Consider the following 14597-nt stretch of genomic DNA (forward strand, 5'->3'; position numbering starts at 1 on the left):
AACACAAGCAAGGAAAAGGGGCCGTTGCCCACGGCAACACCGTGAGCAACCAGAGTGGTGAACGAGCCGAGTCAAGCCAGGAGTGTGCGAGGTACAAAACGAAAAGCAGAAGAGTAGTCGGTAAGCCAGGGTCTGTATGGAGCAGGAACAAAAATAGCAGGAGCTGTAGCTGGGCCAGGAAACCACAAGGAAAGAATCACAAGCACCGAGGGACAGGAAGGGCAGGCTAAAATAGACAGAGGGCGGGAGCTAGCTGAGTCTGGCCAGGTTGCGATAGGCTCTCCCACTCCTAAGCCTGCCAGCCTGAATGGTGGAAGCAGGAGTCAGTCTCAGGGATGTATTCTCAGGTGCTGACTGATTAGTTCTGGGAGTTAACCCCGAAGCTGTGCCTGGCAGATCCTTTACAAGAGGGCTTAATATCTGCACAATGTCTTATATATAAGAGATTTATTGCTCTACTTTTACTGCAGATTGCGCTGTCCGAGAGGCTTCGCAACACTTCTCCTTCCAATCACTACAAGTAATGAAGGACTCGTTCTGACCTCAGTCTACATGGACGTCAAGTAAGAAAGATTTGGGAGAGCGGACACCCAGGACTTGGAGCTTCCATGTTACATGAGTGCCCACTGAATTTAATGGGTGCTGTGGAAATACTACAATTCTACTACAGTAAAACGTGTAAGCGTTAGAAACCTCTCCTGGCAATAAGGCTCCATGCACAGCACATTTTTGCAATACATTTAGCGTGTATGTCAGGAAAGCTCCCGATGTACAATCTAAACAAGTCCAGCGGGCACCATCAGCCCGAGAGAGGCTAAAAAATGTGTCCTTTTGGCCTCCGTCGGACTGGTACACGTCAGAATACTTTTTTTTTTGGAAGATGGATAAACATAGGGGAACCCGCAAAAAAAATATCCTGCGCGGTATACATTTTTTAAACATGGCAGTCTATGGGTGTTGTACACCACTGTATGGCATACGTCAAAGGTACATGAGAATGTATATGTTGGGAGCTTTTCCCAGCGTATACGCTAAACGTAGGCCAGAATCGCGACGTGCATAGAGCATAATAGCCGATTGTTGGGGGTTCCAGCACCCAAACATCCGGCAATCGGCTCACCCCTTATTATGAATCAATCGCCTTTGGGATATGTCCACACACAGCATAAACACTGCGGAGCTTCTGTCCGGATTTTACATGGGGATATAGTGTAGCATTTTTGCAATAGAAATTACAGATTGACATGGCGTATATTTCACTGTGTGGGGCGAGCAAGTTAGAGCGCCCTACCTTCCCCCCCCCCCAGAATTGGACTGGTTCCCCACCAGACATAAAAATGCATGCTCACCTCTTCTCCTCTCCGGTCCCTCAGCATGGTCATGATGCCGAGCAGTGTCAGGACGTTGTATGTGACACAGCACTGAGGACGTTGTATGTGACACAGCACTGAGGACGTTGTATGTGACGCAGCACTGAGGACGTTGTATGTGACGCAGCACTGAGGACGTTGTATGTGACACAGCACTGAGGACGTTGTATGTGACACAGCACTGAGGACGTTGTATGTGACGCAGCACTGAGGACGTTGTATGTGACACAGCACTGAGGACGTTGTATGTGACACAGCACTGAGGACGTTGTATGTGACGCAGCACTGAGGACGTTGTATGTGACGCAGCACTGAGGACGTTGTATGTGACACAGCACTGAGGACGTTGTATGTGACACAGCACTGAGGACGTTGTATGTGACACAGCACTGAGGACGTTGTATGTGACACAGCACTGAGGACGTTGTATGTGACACAGCACTGAGGACGTTGTATGTGACGCAGCACTGAGGACGTTGTATGTGACGCAGCACTGAGGACGTTGTATGTGACGCAGCACTGAGGACGTTGTATGTGACGCAGCACTGAGGACGTTGTATGTGACACAGCACTGAGGACGTTGTATGTGACACAGCACTGAGGACGTTGTATGTGACACAGCACTGAGGACGTTGTATGTGACACAGCACTGAGGACGTTGTATGTGACACAGCACTGAGGACGTTGTATGTGACACAGCACTGAGGACGTTGTATGTGACACAGCACTGAGGATGTTGTATGTGACACTGAGGACGTTGTATGTGACACTGAGGACGTTGTATGTGACACAGCACTGAGGACGTTGTATGTGACACAGCACTGAGGACGTTGTATGTGACGCAGCACTGAGGACGTTGTATGTGACACAGCACTGAGGATGTTGTATGTGACACTGAGGACGTTGTATGTGACACTGAGGACGTTGTATGTGACACTGAGGACGTTGTATGTGACACTGAGGACGTTGTATGTGACACTGAGGACGTTGTATGTGACACAGCACTGAGGACGTTGAAAGCCGCTGCGCATATAAGGCCATGACTTTATATGAGCCACCGCATGCTGAGGGAGCGGTGAGGTGAGTAGACTTTTTTATTTTATGTATGATGAGGGGTGTGGATGTTTGCACGTCTGCGGTCGTTGCGCCACAATTGGCCAGCGGAAAGATGCAACAGATTTAATCTGTCGCATCTTTCTCCAGCGGCACAAACAGCTAAGACTGCCCCTTAGTTATGTGTGTTTCTGGGCAGCTCTGGTCACTGCAGCTCTCATTGAGGTTGTTACCCGGCTTTTCCAGGCTCCAGAACAGCAAATCCGCCTAAAATGGAGAAAATGGGAGATGGGGGAAAGTATAATTACAGAATAAGGCCAATTTGCCTTTTAGAATTTTGACAACCCCTATCAGAGATATTATCGCAACCACATTTTACTCTACAACATTTTAAAAAAATAATAATAAATAGATATAGGTAACTCTTGTCCCTTTCTTAAGTTTGATAGTAGCCCTAAAGTCACCCGAACGCCAATCACATGGCGAAATGCACCCTGTTTTTTTTTTCTTTCGGAAATACATTTTAAGGGAACCGGTCACATCAAACATGCTGTCCCATCTACGGGCAGTAAACTATAGAGCAGATTAATATATCGTTTTGTGGGGAAAAAAAATCAGTATAACCTGTCATTTTTTTTTATATAAATCCCTGCTCACTCTGGGCTTAAGAGTCCAGTGGGTGGTCCTGCTCAGTGATTGGCAGATAATGGAATGCTGTCAATCAATGGTTAAGACCGCCCACTGGACTCTTTAGCCCACAGTCTGAAGGGCGTTAAATCAATAAATTACAGGTTATTCTGAACCTTCTCCTACACAACTATAGATCAATCTGCTCAGCTCCTCCTGCTCTATATCATTATGCCTGCAGATTGCTTTCTATGGGTGCCTTGTATGCCATACTGTGGCATCGTTTGAAATATCAAGCTTTAAATAGTCCTAAACATCATACCTTTTTTTAGTGTTAACATTTATTTAGCATAAATAATAGCAAACATCCACCAGAGGAGCAGAGCAACATACATACCGGAAGCGTTGGTTCCTTTACATGACAGACACCATCGGTGCCCGACGAAAACCCATTGACTTTAATTGGTTCCGTTGGGTTTCCGTAATGTTGTCCGTCGTTTTACCGGAAACTATTGTGCAGCATGCTGCTCTATTGTTTCTAGGATTTCCGTCCGGATCTGTGATGGAGGCCCCTAACAGAGCATCCAACGCAGATGTGAACAGGCCCTAAATGGAAGACATACCCAAACATAACGGGTTCTGTTTACATATTTTTGCCCAGTCTACGTTTGCATACGTTAGAATAAAGAATCAGAACCAATCCACAGGATAGATCATCAGTAAATGATCAGTGGGGGCCTGACACCCAGACCCCACATCAATCAGCTGTTCCAGCTACCTCTGGCCACCAGAGGTTATGCAGTCGTCAGTGTCGGAAGCAGATGGCTCCGTACACTGTATAGTGGCCGTGCTGACGACACGCAATTCTCCTCCTATTCAATTGAATCGGAACACACCTGCAGTACGGCCACTGTACTGTAACCGGAGCCATCTGCTTCCGACAACGGCCATTGCATAACATCCGATGCCCGGAGGCAGCCGGAAACAGCTGATCGGTGCGGGGTCCGTGTGTCGTACCCCGATGATCATATACTCATGACCTATCTCGTGGATAGGACATCAGTGTTAAAAAACGCCCTGTGCCCGGTCAACCACTTTAAGAAACAAAAAACTGAACAGGTACCAACTTTATGCCTTTTTTTTATGGAGATGTCTGACGGATCCGTCAAAAAAAGAATATTGTTGGTATATAGTTACATTCCTTTTTTGCAGTATACTTTTTTGGACAAAAAAAAGGATACATTTAATAAGGCTATAAATTGCCCAAATAAGGCTATGATGCATCAGGCATTTTTTGTTGCATTTTTTATGGCCACTTTTGGTGCTTTTTTTCTATTGAGACAATGTAAAACGGCTCCGAAAACAGCTCAAGAAGTGACATGCACTTCTTTTTTACGGGGCGTTTTTTTACGCAGTGTTTTTAAAAACGGCTGCGTAAAAGACGCCCCGTGGGAGCGAAACTCAGTTTTTCCCATTGAAATAGCTTATAATACTAGTGTAGCCAGTGTATAATACTAGTAGCCATATTGTATAATACAAGTAGCCATGGTGTATAATACTAGTGTAGTCATAGTGTATAATACAAGTAGCCATAGTGTATAATACTAGTGTAGCCAGTGTATAATACTAGTAGCCATATTGTATAATACAAGTAGCCATAGTGTAGAATACTAGTGTAGCCAGTGTATAATACTAGTAGCCATAGTGTATATTACTAGTAGCCATAGTGTATAATACTAGTAGCCATAGTGTATATTACTAGTGTAGTTATAGTGTATAATACTAGTAGCCATAGTGTATAATACTAGTAGCCATAGTGTATATTACTAGTGTAGTCATAGTGTATAATACTAGTGTAGCCATAGTGTATAATACTAGTGTAGTCATAGCGTATAATACTAGTGTAGACATAGTGTATAATAATAGTAGCCATAGCGTATAATACTAGTGTAGTCATAGCGTATAATACTAGTGTAGCCATAGTGTATAATACTAGTGTAGTCATAGCGTATAATACTAGTGTAGACATAGTGTATAATAATAGTAGCCATAGTGTATAATACTAGTAGCCATAGTGTATAATAATAGTAGCCATAGTGTATAATACTAGTAGCCATAGTGTATAATACTAGTAACCATAGTGTATAATACTAGTAGCCATAGTGTATATTACTAGTGTAGTCATAGTGTATAATACTAGCGTAGTCATAGTGTATAATACTAGTGTGGCCATAGTGTATATCACTAGTGTAGTCATAGTGTATAATACTAGTAGTCATAGTGTATAATACTAGTAGCCATAGTGTATATTACTAGTGTAGTTATAGTGTATAATACTAGTAGCCATAGTGTATAATACTAGTAGCCATAGTGTATATTACTAGTGTAGTTATAGTGTATAATACTAGTAGCCATAGTGTATAATACTAGTAGCCATAGTGTTTACTAGTGTAGCCATAGTGTATATTACTAGCGTAGCCATAGTGTATAATACTAGTGTAGACATAGCGTATAATACTAGTGTAGACATAGCGTATAATACTAGTGTAGCCATAGTGTATAATACTAGTGTAGCCATAGCGTATAATACTAGTGTAGACATAGCGTATAATACTAGTGTAGACATAGTGTATAATACTAGTGTAGCCATAGCGTATAATACTAGTGTAGACATAGTGTATAATACTAGTGTAGCCATAGCGTATAATACTAGTGTAGACATAGCGTATAATACTAGTGTAGACATAGTGTATAATACTAGTGTAGCCAGTGTGTAATACTAGTGTAGCCATAGTGTATAATACTAGTGTAGCCATAGTGTATAATACTAGTGTAGTCATAGTGTATATTACTAGTGTAGCCATAGTGTATAATACTAGTGCAGCCATAGTGTGTAATACTAGTGTAGCCATAGTGTATAATACTAGTGTAGCCATAGTGTATAATACTAGTGCAGCCATAGTGTATAATACTAGTGCAGCCATAGTGTATAATACTAGTAGCCAGTGTATATTACTAGCGTAGCCATAGTGTATAATACTAATGTAGCCATAGTGTATAATACTAGTGTAGCCATAGTGTATAATACTAGTGCAGCCATAGTGTGTAATACTAGTGTAACCATAGTGTATAATACTAGTAGCCAGTGTATAATACTAGTGTAGACATAGTGTATAATACTAGTGTAGCCATAGTGTATAATACTAGTGTAGCCATAGTGTATATTACTAGTGTAGTCATAGTGTATAATACTAGTGTAGCCATAGTGTATAATACTAGTGTAGTCATAGCGTATAATACTAGTGTAGACATAGTGTATAATAATAGTAGCCATAGCGTATAATACTAGTGTAGTCATAGCGTATAATACTGGTGTAGCCATAGTGTATAATACTAGTGTAGTCATAGCGTATAATACTAGTGTAGACATAGTGTATAATAATAGTAGCCATAGTGTATAATACTAGTAGCCATAGTGTATAATAATAGTAGCCATAGTGTATAATACTAGTAGCCATAGTGTATAATACTAGTAGCCATAGTGTATATTACTAGTGTAGTCATAGTGTATAATACTAGCGTAGTCATAGTGTATAATACTAGCGTAGCCATAGTGTATAATACTAGTGTGGCCATAGTGTATATCACTAGTGTAGTCATAGTGTATAATACTAGTAGTCATAGTGTATAATACTAGTAGCCATAGTGTATATTACTAGTGTAGTTATAGTGTATAATACTAGTAGCCATAGTGTATAATACTAGTAGCCATAGTGTATATTACTAGTGTAGTTATAGTGTATAATACTAGTAGCCATAGTGTATAATACTAGTAGCCATAGTGTTTACTAGTGTAGCCATAGTGTATATTACTAGCGTAGCCATAGTGTATAATACTAGTGTAGACATAGCGTATAATACTAGTGTAGACATAGCGTATAATACTAGTGTAGCCATAGCGTATAATACTAGTGTAGCCATAGCGTATAATACTAGTGTAGACATAGCGTATAATACTAGTGTAGACATAGTGTATAATACTAGTGTAGCCATAGCGTATAATACTAGTGTAGACATAGTGTATAATACTAGTGTAGCCATAGCGTATAATACTAGTGTAGACATAGCGTATAATACTAGTGTAGACATAGTGTATAATACTAGTGTAGCCAGTGTGTAATACTAGTGTAGCCATAGTGTATAATACTAGTGTAGCCATAGTGTATAATACTAGTGTAGTCATAGTGTATATTACTAGTGTAGCCATAGTGTATAATACTAGTGCAGCCATAGTGTGTAATACTAGTGTAGCCATAGTGTATAATACTAGTGTAGCCATAGTGTATAATACTAGTGCAGCCATAGTGTGTAATACTAGTGTAACCATAGTGTATAATACTAGTAGCCAGTGTATATTACTAGCGTAGCCATAGTGTATAATACTAATGTAGCCATAGTGTATAATACTAGTGTAGCCATAGTGTATAATACTAGTGCAGCCATAGTGTGTAATACTAGTGTAACCATAGTGTATAATACTAGTAGCCAGTGTATAATACTAGTGTAGACATAGTGTATAATACTAGTGTAGCCATAGTGTGTAATACTAGTGTAGCCATAGTGTATAATACTAGTGTAGCCATAGTGTATAATACTAGTGTAGCCATAGTGTATAATACTAGTGTAGCCATAGTGTATAATACTAGCGTAGCCATAGTGTATATCACTAGTGTAGTCATAGTGTATAATACTAGTAGCCATAGTGTATAATACTAGTAGCCATAGTGTATATTACTAGTGTAGTCATAGTGTATAATACTAGTAGCCATAGTGTATATTACTAGTGTAGTCATAGTGTATAATACTAGTAGCCATAGTGTATATTACTAGTGTAGTCATAGTGTATAATACTAGTAGCCATAGTGTATAATACTAGTAGCCAGTGTATATTACTAGTGTAGTTATAGTGTATAATACTAGTAGCCAGTGTATAATACTAGTAGCCATAGTGTATATTACTAGTGTAGTTATAGTGTATAATACTAGTAGCCATAGTGTATAATACTAGTAGCCATAGTGTATATTACTAGTAGCCATAGTGTATAATACTAGTAGCCATAGTGTATATTACTAGTAGCCATAGTGTATATTACTAGTGTAGTTATAGTGTATAATACTAGTAGCCAGTGTACAATACTAGTAGCCATAGTGTATATTACTAGTGTAGTTATAGTGTATAATACTAGTAGCCATAGTGTATATTACTAGTAGCCATAGTGTATAATACTAGTGTAGCCATAGTGTATAATACTAGTGTAGCCATAGTGTATAATACTAGTGTAGCCATAGTGTATAATACTAGTGTAGCCATAGTGTATAATACTAGCGTAGCCATAGTGTATATCACTAGTGTAGTCATAGTGTATAATACTAGTAGCCATAGTGTATATTACTAGTGTAGTCATAGTGTATAATACTAGTAGCCATAGTGTATATTACTAGTGTAGTCATAGTGTATAATACTAGTAGCCATAGTGTATAATACTAGTAGCCATAGTGTATAATACTAGTAGCCAGTGTATATTACTAGTGTAGTTATAGTGTATAATACTAGTAGCCAGTGTATAATACTAGTAGCCATAGTGTATATTACTAGTGTAGTTATAGTGTATAATACTAGTAGCCATAGTGTATAATACTAGTAGCCATAGTGTATAATACTAGTAGCCATAGTGTATAATACTAGTAGCCATAGTGTATAATACTAGTGCAGCCATAGTGTATAATACTAGTGTAGCCATAGTGTATATTACTAGCGTAGCCATAGTGTATAATACTAGTGTAGACATAGCGTATAATACTAGTGTAGCCATAGTGTATAATACTAGTGTAGCCATAGCGTATAATACTAGTGTAGACATAGCGTATAATACTAGTGTAGACATAGTGTATAATACTAGTGTAGCCAGTGTGTAATACTAGTGTAGCCATAGTGTATAATACTAGTGTAGACATAGTGTATAATACTAATGTAGCCATAGTGTATAATACTAATGTAGCCATAGTGTATAATACTAGTAGCCATAGTGTATATCACTAGTAGCCATAGTGTATATTACTAGTAGCCATAGTGTATATTACTAGTGCAGCCATAGTAGTATAATACTAGTAGCCATAGTGTATATTACTAGTAGCCATAGTGTATATTACTAGTAGCCATAGTGTATATTACTAGTGTAGTTATAGTGTATAATACTAGTAGCCATAGTGTATAATACTAGTAGCCATAGTGTATAATACTAGTAGCCATAGTGTATATTACTAGTAGCCATAGTGTATATTACTAGTGTAGTTATAGTGTATAATACTAGTAGCCAGTGTATAATACTAGTAGCCATAGTGTATATTACTAGTGTAGTTATAGTGTATAATACTAGTAGCCATAGTGTATATTACTAGTAGCCATAGTGTATAATACTAGTGTAGCCATAGTGTGTAATACTAGTGTAGCCATAGTTTATAATACTAGTGTAGCCATAGTGTATAATACTAGTGTAGCCATAGTGTATAATACTAGTAGCCATAGTGTATAATACTAGTAGCCATAGTGTATAATACTAGTAGCCATAGTGTATAATACTAGTGTAGCCATAGTGTATAATACTAGCGTAGCCATAGTGTATATTACTAGTGTAGCCATAGTGTATAATACTAGTAGCCATAGTGTATATTACTAGTGTAGTCATAGTGTATAATACTAGTAGCCATAGTGTATAATACTAGTAGCCATAGTGTATAATACTAGTAGCCAGTGTATATTACTAGTGTAGTTATAGTGTATAATACTAGTAGCCATAGTGTATATTACTAGTGTAGTCATAGTGTATAATACTAGTAGCCATAGTGTATATTACTAGTAGCCATAGTGTATAATACTAGTAGCCAGTGTATATTACTAGTGTAGTTATAGTGTATAATACTAGTAGCCAGTGTATAATACTAGTAGCCATAGTGTATAATACTAGTAGCCATAGTGTATATTACTAGTAGCCATAGTGTATATTACTAGTAGCCATAGTGTATATTACTAGTGCAGCCATAGTAGTATAATACTAGTAGCCATAGTGTATATTACTAGTAGCCATAGTGTATATTACTAGTAGCCATAGTGTATATTACTAGTAGCCATAGTGTATATTACTAGTGTAGTTATAGTGTATAATACTAGTAGCCAGTGTATAATACTAGTAGCCATAGTGTATATTACTAGTGTAGTTATAGTGTATAATACTAGTAGCCATAGTGTATAATACTAGTAGCCATAGTGTATATTACTAGTAGCCATAGTGTATATTACTAGTGTAGTTATAGTGTATAATACTAGTAGCCATAGTGTATAATACTAGTAGCCATAGTGTATAATACTAGTAGCCATAGTGTATAATACTAGTAGCCATAGTGTATATTACTAGTGTAGTTATAGTGTATAATACTAGTAGCCATAGTGTATAATACTAGTAGCCATAGTGTATAATACTAGTAGCCATAGTGTATATTACTAGTGTAGTTATAGTGTATAATACTAGTAGCCATAGTGTATAATACTAGTAGCCATAGTGTATAATACTAGTAGCCATAGTGTATATTACTAGTAGCCATAGTGTATATTACTAGTGTAGTTATAGTGTATAATACTAGTAGCCATAGTGTATATTACTAGTAGCCATAGTGTATATTACTAGTAGCCATAGTGTATATTACTAGTGTAGTTATAGTGTATAATACTAGTAGCCATAGTGTATATTACTAGTAGCCATAGTGTATATTACTAGTGTAGTTATAGTGTATAATACTAGTAGCCATAGTGTATATTACTAGTGCAGCCATAGTAGTACAATACTAGTAGCCATAGTAGTACAATAGTGCCTATCGTAGGCCCCATGAACACTACGTAATTACGGACCCATTCGTTTCTATGGTTGACGGACACCTTCCCGCATATTTACAGGAAGGTGTACGTGACGTAGAAACCTTCCGTAAAGAATAGCTCATGTCCTATTTTTTATTTTACGGACCGTGCTACCATACTTACATACGGCCCGCAAATGTAGACGACTGTACGCGGTCGGCTGTGCCCCATAATCACGGACCGTGATTACGGGCATGGTCGTGTGCATAGGGCCATAGGGTCAATATATTTCTGAGGCCCCATGTACACGACAGTGCCCGTAATCACAGTCCGTAATTAGGGGCACGGAAGCCGCGGACAGCTACCCGCATTTGCGGGCCGTGCTCTCATCTAAAGTATGGGGGCACATTCCATAAAAAGAAGAAAATAGGACATGTCCTATCTTTTGCGGAGCCTTTCCACGGCCCGTACACCTTCCCGTAATATACGGAAAAGAGTCCGTCGGCCGTAGAAATGAAGGGGTCCGAAATTACGGACAAAATCTAGGGTCGTGTGCATGGGGCCTGATCTGTGGTCTACATAAAAGTTTTAAAGCAGTTGTAGGAGATTAGGAAAATAAAGGTCTACTTTTTTACCCAGAAGCAATGCCACGCTTGTCCATGGGCTTCATCCACAGAGAAAGAACGCGAGTGCCACGATTGCTGAGAAAAGAAAAACAGACCATTTTTTTTTAGTCTTGAACACACCCTTTAAATGTGAGATTTCATTAGGCCCTTGTGGGTACCCTGTCCCAGGGTATCGGGCTGTACTGGCCAAAATTGGTTTAGTTGAATAGTATAATGGTTGCTACCCGGATTTCAAAGGGAACACCTGAATAGAGTATTTACAGGGGTTGTCCAGGAACAGAAAAACATGGCTGCTGTCTTCCAAAAACAGCACCACACCTATTCGCAGGTTGTGTGTGGTATTGCATCTCAGCCGCATTCACTTCAATGGAGCTGCAGTACCAGATATAATCCATCAACAATTGTGGCGCTGTTTTCAGCCATGTTTTCCTTGCCCTGGACAACCGGCTATGTTCACACGGAGTATTTTGGGGGAGGAATATCTGCCTCAAAATTCCGTTTGGAACTTTGAGGCAGATATTCCTCTCCCTGCACGCCGATTTTCGCGGCGATTATCGCGCCGTTTTTCGCCCGCGGCCATTGAGCGCCGCGGGCATAAAACAGCAAGAAATACGCTTTCTCCTGCCTCCCATTGAAGTCAATGGGAGGTCGGAGGCGGAAGCGCCCGAAGATAGGGCATGTCGCGTCTTTTTCCCGCGAGGCAGTTTTACTGCTCGCGGGAAAAAGACGCCGACGCCTCCCATTGAAATCAATGGGAGGCGTTCTCGGGCCGTTTTTGCCGAGTTTTGCGACGCGGTTTCCGCGTCAAAAAACTCGGCAAAATACCCCGTGTGAACAATAGGCTCTGGTCACACTGGGGTCAGTCTGGGTTTTCGTCATGCTTTTCTTTATTTTTGACAGCAAGAATAGCGCGGGCTACAGAGGTATTCTTGTCGTCAAAAATACCGAAACCCATAACGGACCCTAAGTCAAAAGGACTCATCAGGATCCCCTGGTATTCAATCCAGAACGGATCTGATGTAGCAATCATGGGCATGGTATAAATAGAAACCATGACGCTAGTGTGAACAAAGGTAGAACAGAACCAAAAACCTGAAAAGCCTTTGCTTAGTATATTTGTGACACCCGCCAGTTACGTAGGCAGCAGTGTATAACAGGCAGACACGAGCGGACTCCTCAGCGCTGAATAATCGCTACACCGCTGTTCGCCCACTCGCTCTTCTTCGGCGACCCCCGGTGCTGTACTGCGCATGCACAATAGACCTCCTTTCGCGCATGCTCAGTATGGTACAACATTTTTCTCACGCATGCGTAGTGCTTGCTGGCAGTTTTAAACCATCAGGACGTCAGTGAGAGCCGGAGCATCCTGGTTGTGTGGAGATAACGAGACACACACCGGGGCTGTGACGGGAGGTCGGTGTCAGTGGCCGGCTATGTACGGAGAGCTTCTCTGAGTCCCAGATATGGCGTCCCCTGAGGTGTTGGAGGATTCGAGCTCTGGAGAGGCCTGTTCTGGGGGTTACGGAGAGCTGGGGGACTTCCTCCTGGAGGAGAGGGCTGAGGAGGAGGAGGACGAGGAGCTGCGCTGCCACTTTGAGCAGGCGGCTCAGCATGCCCAGAAACTGGCCCATGTGGCGTCCACGCAGCAGCTTCTCTACCTGTATGCCAGGTACAAGCAGGTAATGAGCCTGTCGCTGAGTCCACGGCCCCCCTCACTCCGTTCACCGCTTACCGGCTCAGCCATGTCCAGATAACATCACACATAAGGACCCGGGCCTTTGTTTGCCATGCCAGATTTTTCAGTGCCCCCATAGCAGTGCAAGACACATGCCACACACTGTCAGATGCAGTGCCACCCCCCCCAGTGGTGCCAGATGAAGTGCTACCCCAAGCAGGGCCAGGTGCAGTGCCACCCCCTCTCCAGTTCCAGTCTCCATGGCACCCCTCTGCAGTGCCAGTCTTCCTATAAACTTATTGCTTCTTTTTTTTGGTCCTCCCAGTTTGCTGTAGCGGTCGGTGGCTGCACATCAGAGATCACTTTAGAATCCCTGAAGTTCATAAGAGGCCGTGACCCAATTTTCTAAATCTTTCTTATACAACGTGTGTAATTGACTGATTTATATTTGGGGGCGGGCGGTCAGATTAAGGGTTTGTTCACACACCGTTATTTTTTACGTTGATTTTCAGTGTTGGAATTAGTGCAAAAAAAAAACCACCCCAGGTATTTTTCCAGACGGATTATTTTTTCTTTTCTGCTTGCTCAAAATAAAAAGCGTCCTGCTTTATCTTGGGGTGGATTCCTTTCTTGAACCTCCATTGAAATAAATTGGAGGCAGAAAAAGATATTGCCTTGCGGCTCGACACTGTTGTTGACGCTTTTTTGGGGAATAAAAACGCTAGCAGATTGTACAGATGAATAAAGTTCCCAACCAAAAGAAAAGCCTAAAAAAAACCGCCTCCAAGATCCTGACCGAAATTTAGAGGCAGATTTTTTTTTATCAGCTTGACAAACGCTGTGTGAACATACCCTAAGTGCTCATACAGAGTCCCAACGTCCCTGTACTACAGAGCTGTCCATGAACCGCTGTATGTACCTCCGTATGCTATGGAGATATTCTCCTATATAACCAGTTCTTGTATTGGAGAATACTGCCATAAAAAGCATATGGAAGTACAGTATGTCCCTATAGACCTCTACGGGTGCCGTCTTTCAGATCTGTAATACTTCTGTGTGTGTAATGCTGTAGACCGGGCACTCAGTCCTAGCTGGCAGAATCTGGCACAGGTGCTTGCTACAGTCATGTGTATAGCGGTACCGTTCACCCCCTGCTCTCAGGATATATGGGATTGAAGTCTAATTTATGTGCCAGGATGTCCTTTAATGGGAAAACCTCATTAGTGCAAGCTGTATGTTTGTAATATAACAAGTAAGGCATGTTATTAAGTTTTGTTAAAGGGATAGGCCATCAATATGTGATCGGTCGGGGTCCGACTCCTGGCACCCCCACCGTT

At 40.7% G+C, this 14597-nt stretch overlaps 1 protein-coding gene and 1 long non-coding RNA gene across 2 annotated transcripts in view; one reads left to right on the forward strand and one right to left on the reverse strand.

Annotated features, from left to right (window-relative positions):
* Window positions 1-2444: 2444 nt before the first annotated feature.
* LOC142657773 (uncharacterized) lies at window positions 2445-12824 on the reverse strand. The gene is made up of 3 exons (XR_012849974.1): window positions 12678-12824; window positions 11595-11660; window positions 2445-2690 (listed from the first exon to the last, which is right to left on the reverse strand). It is a non-coding gene; the product is annotated as an uncharacterized LOC142657773 (long non-coding RNA).
* A 56-nt stretch (window positions 12825-12880) lies between these two features.
* Window positions 12881-14597, forward strand: part of ACBD6 (acyl-CoA binding domain containing 6) — a 66353-nt gene continuing 64636 nt past the window's right edge. The window contains exon 1 of the mRNA XM_075833136.1: window positions 12881-13264. Coding sequence (XP_075689251.1) covers window positions 13049-13264 — 216 coding nt within the window. The 5' untranslated portion in view covers window positions 12881-13048. The remainder of the gene's footprint in view (window positions 13265-14597) is intronic.

The sequence above is a fragment of the Rhinoderma darwinii genome, chromosome 7 (genome assembly GCF_050947455.1).
Source record: "Rhinoderma darwinii isolate aRhiDar2 chromosome 7, aRhiDar2.hap1, whole genome shotgun sequence".
Taxonomy (NCBI): domain Eukaryota; kingdom Metazoa; phylum Chordata; class Amphibia; order Anura; family Rhinodermatidae; genus Rhinoderma; species Rhinoderma darwinii.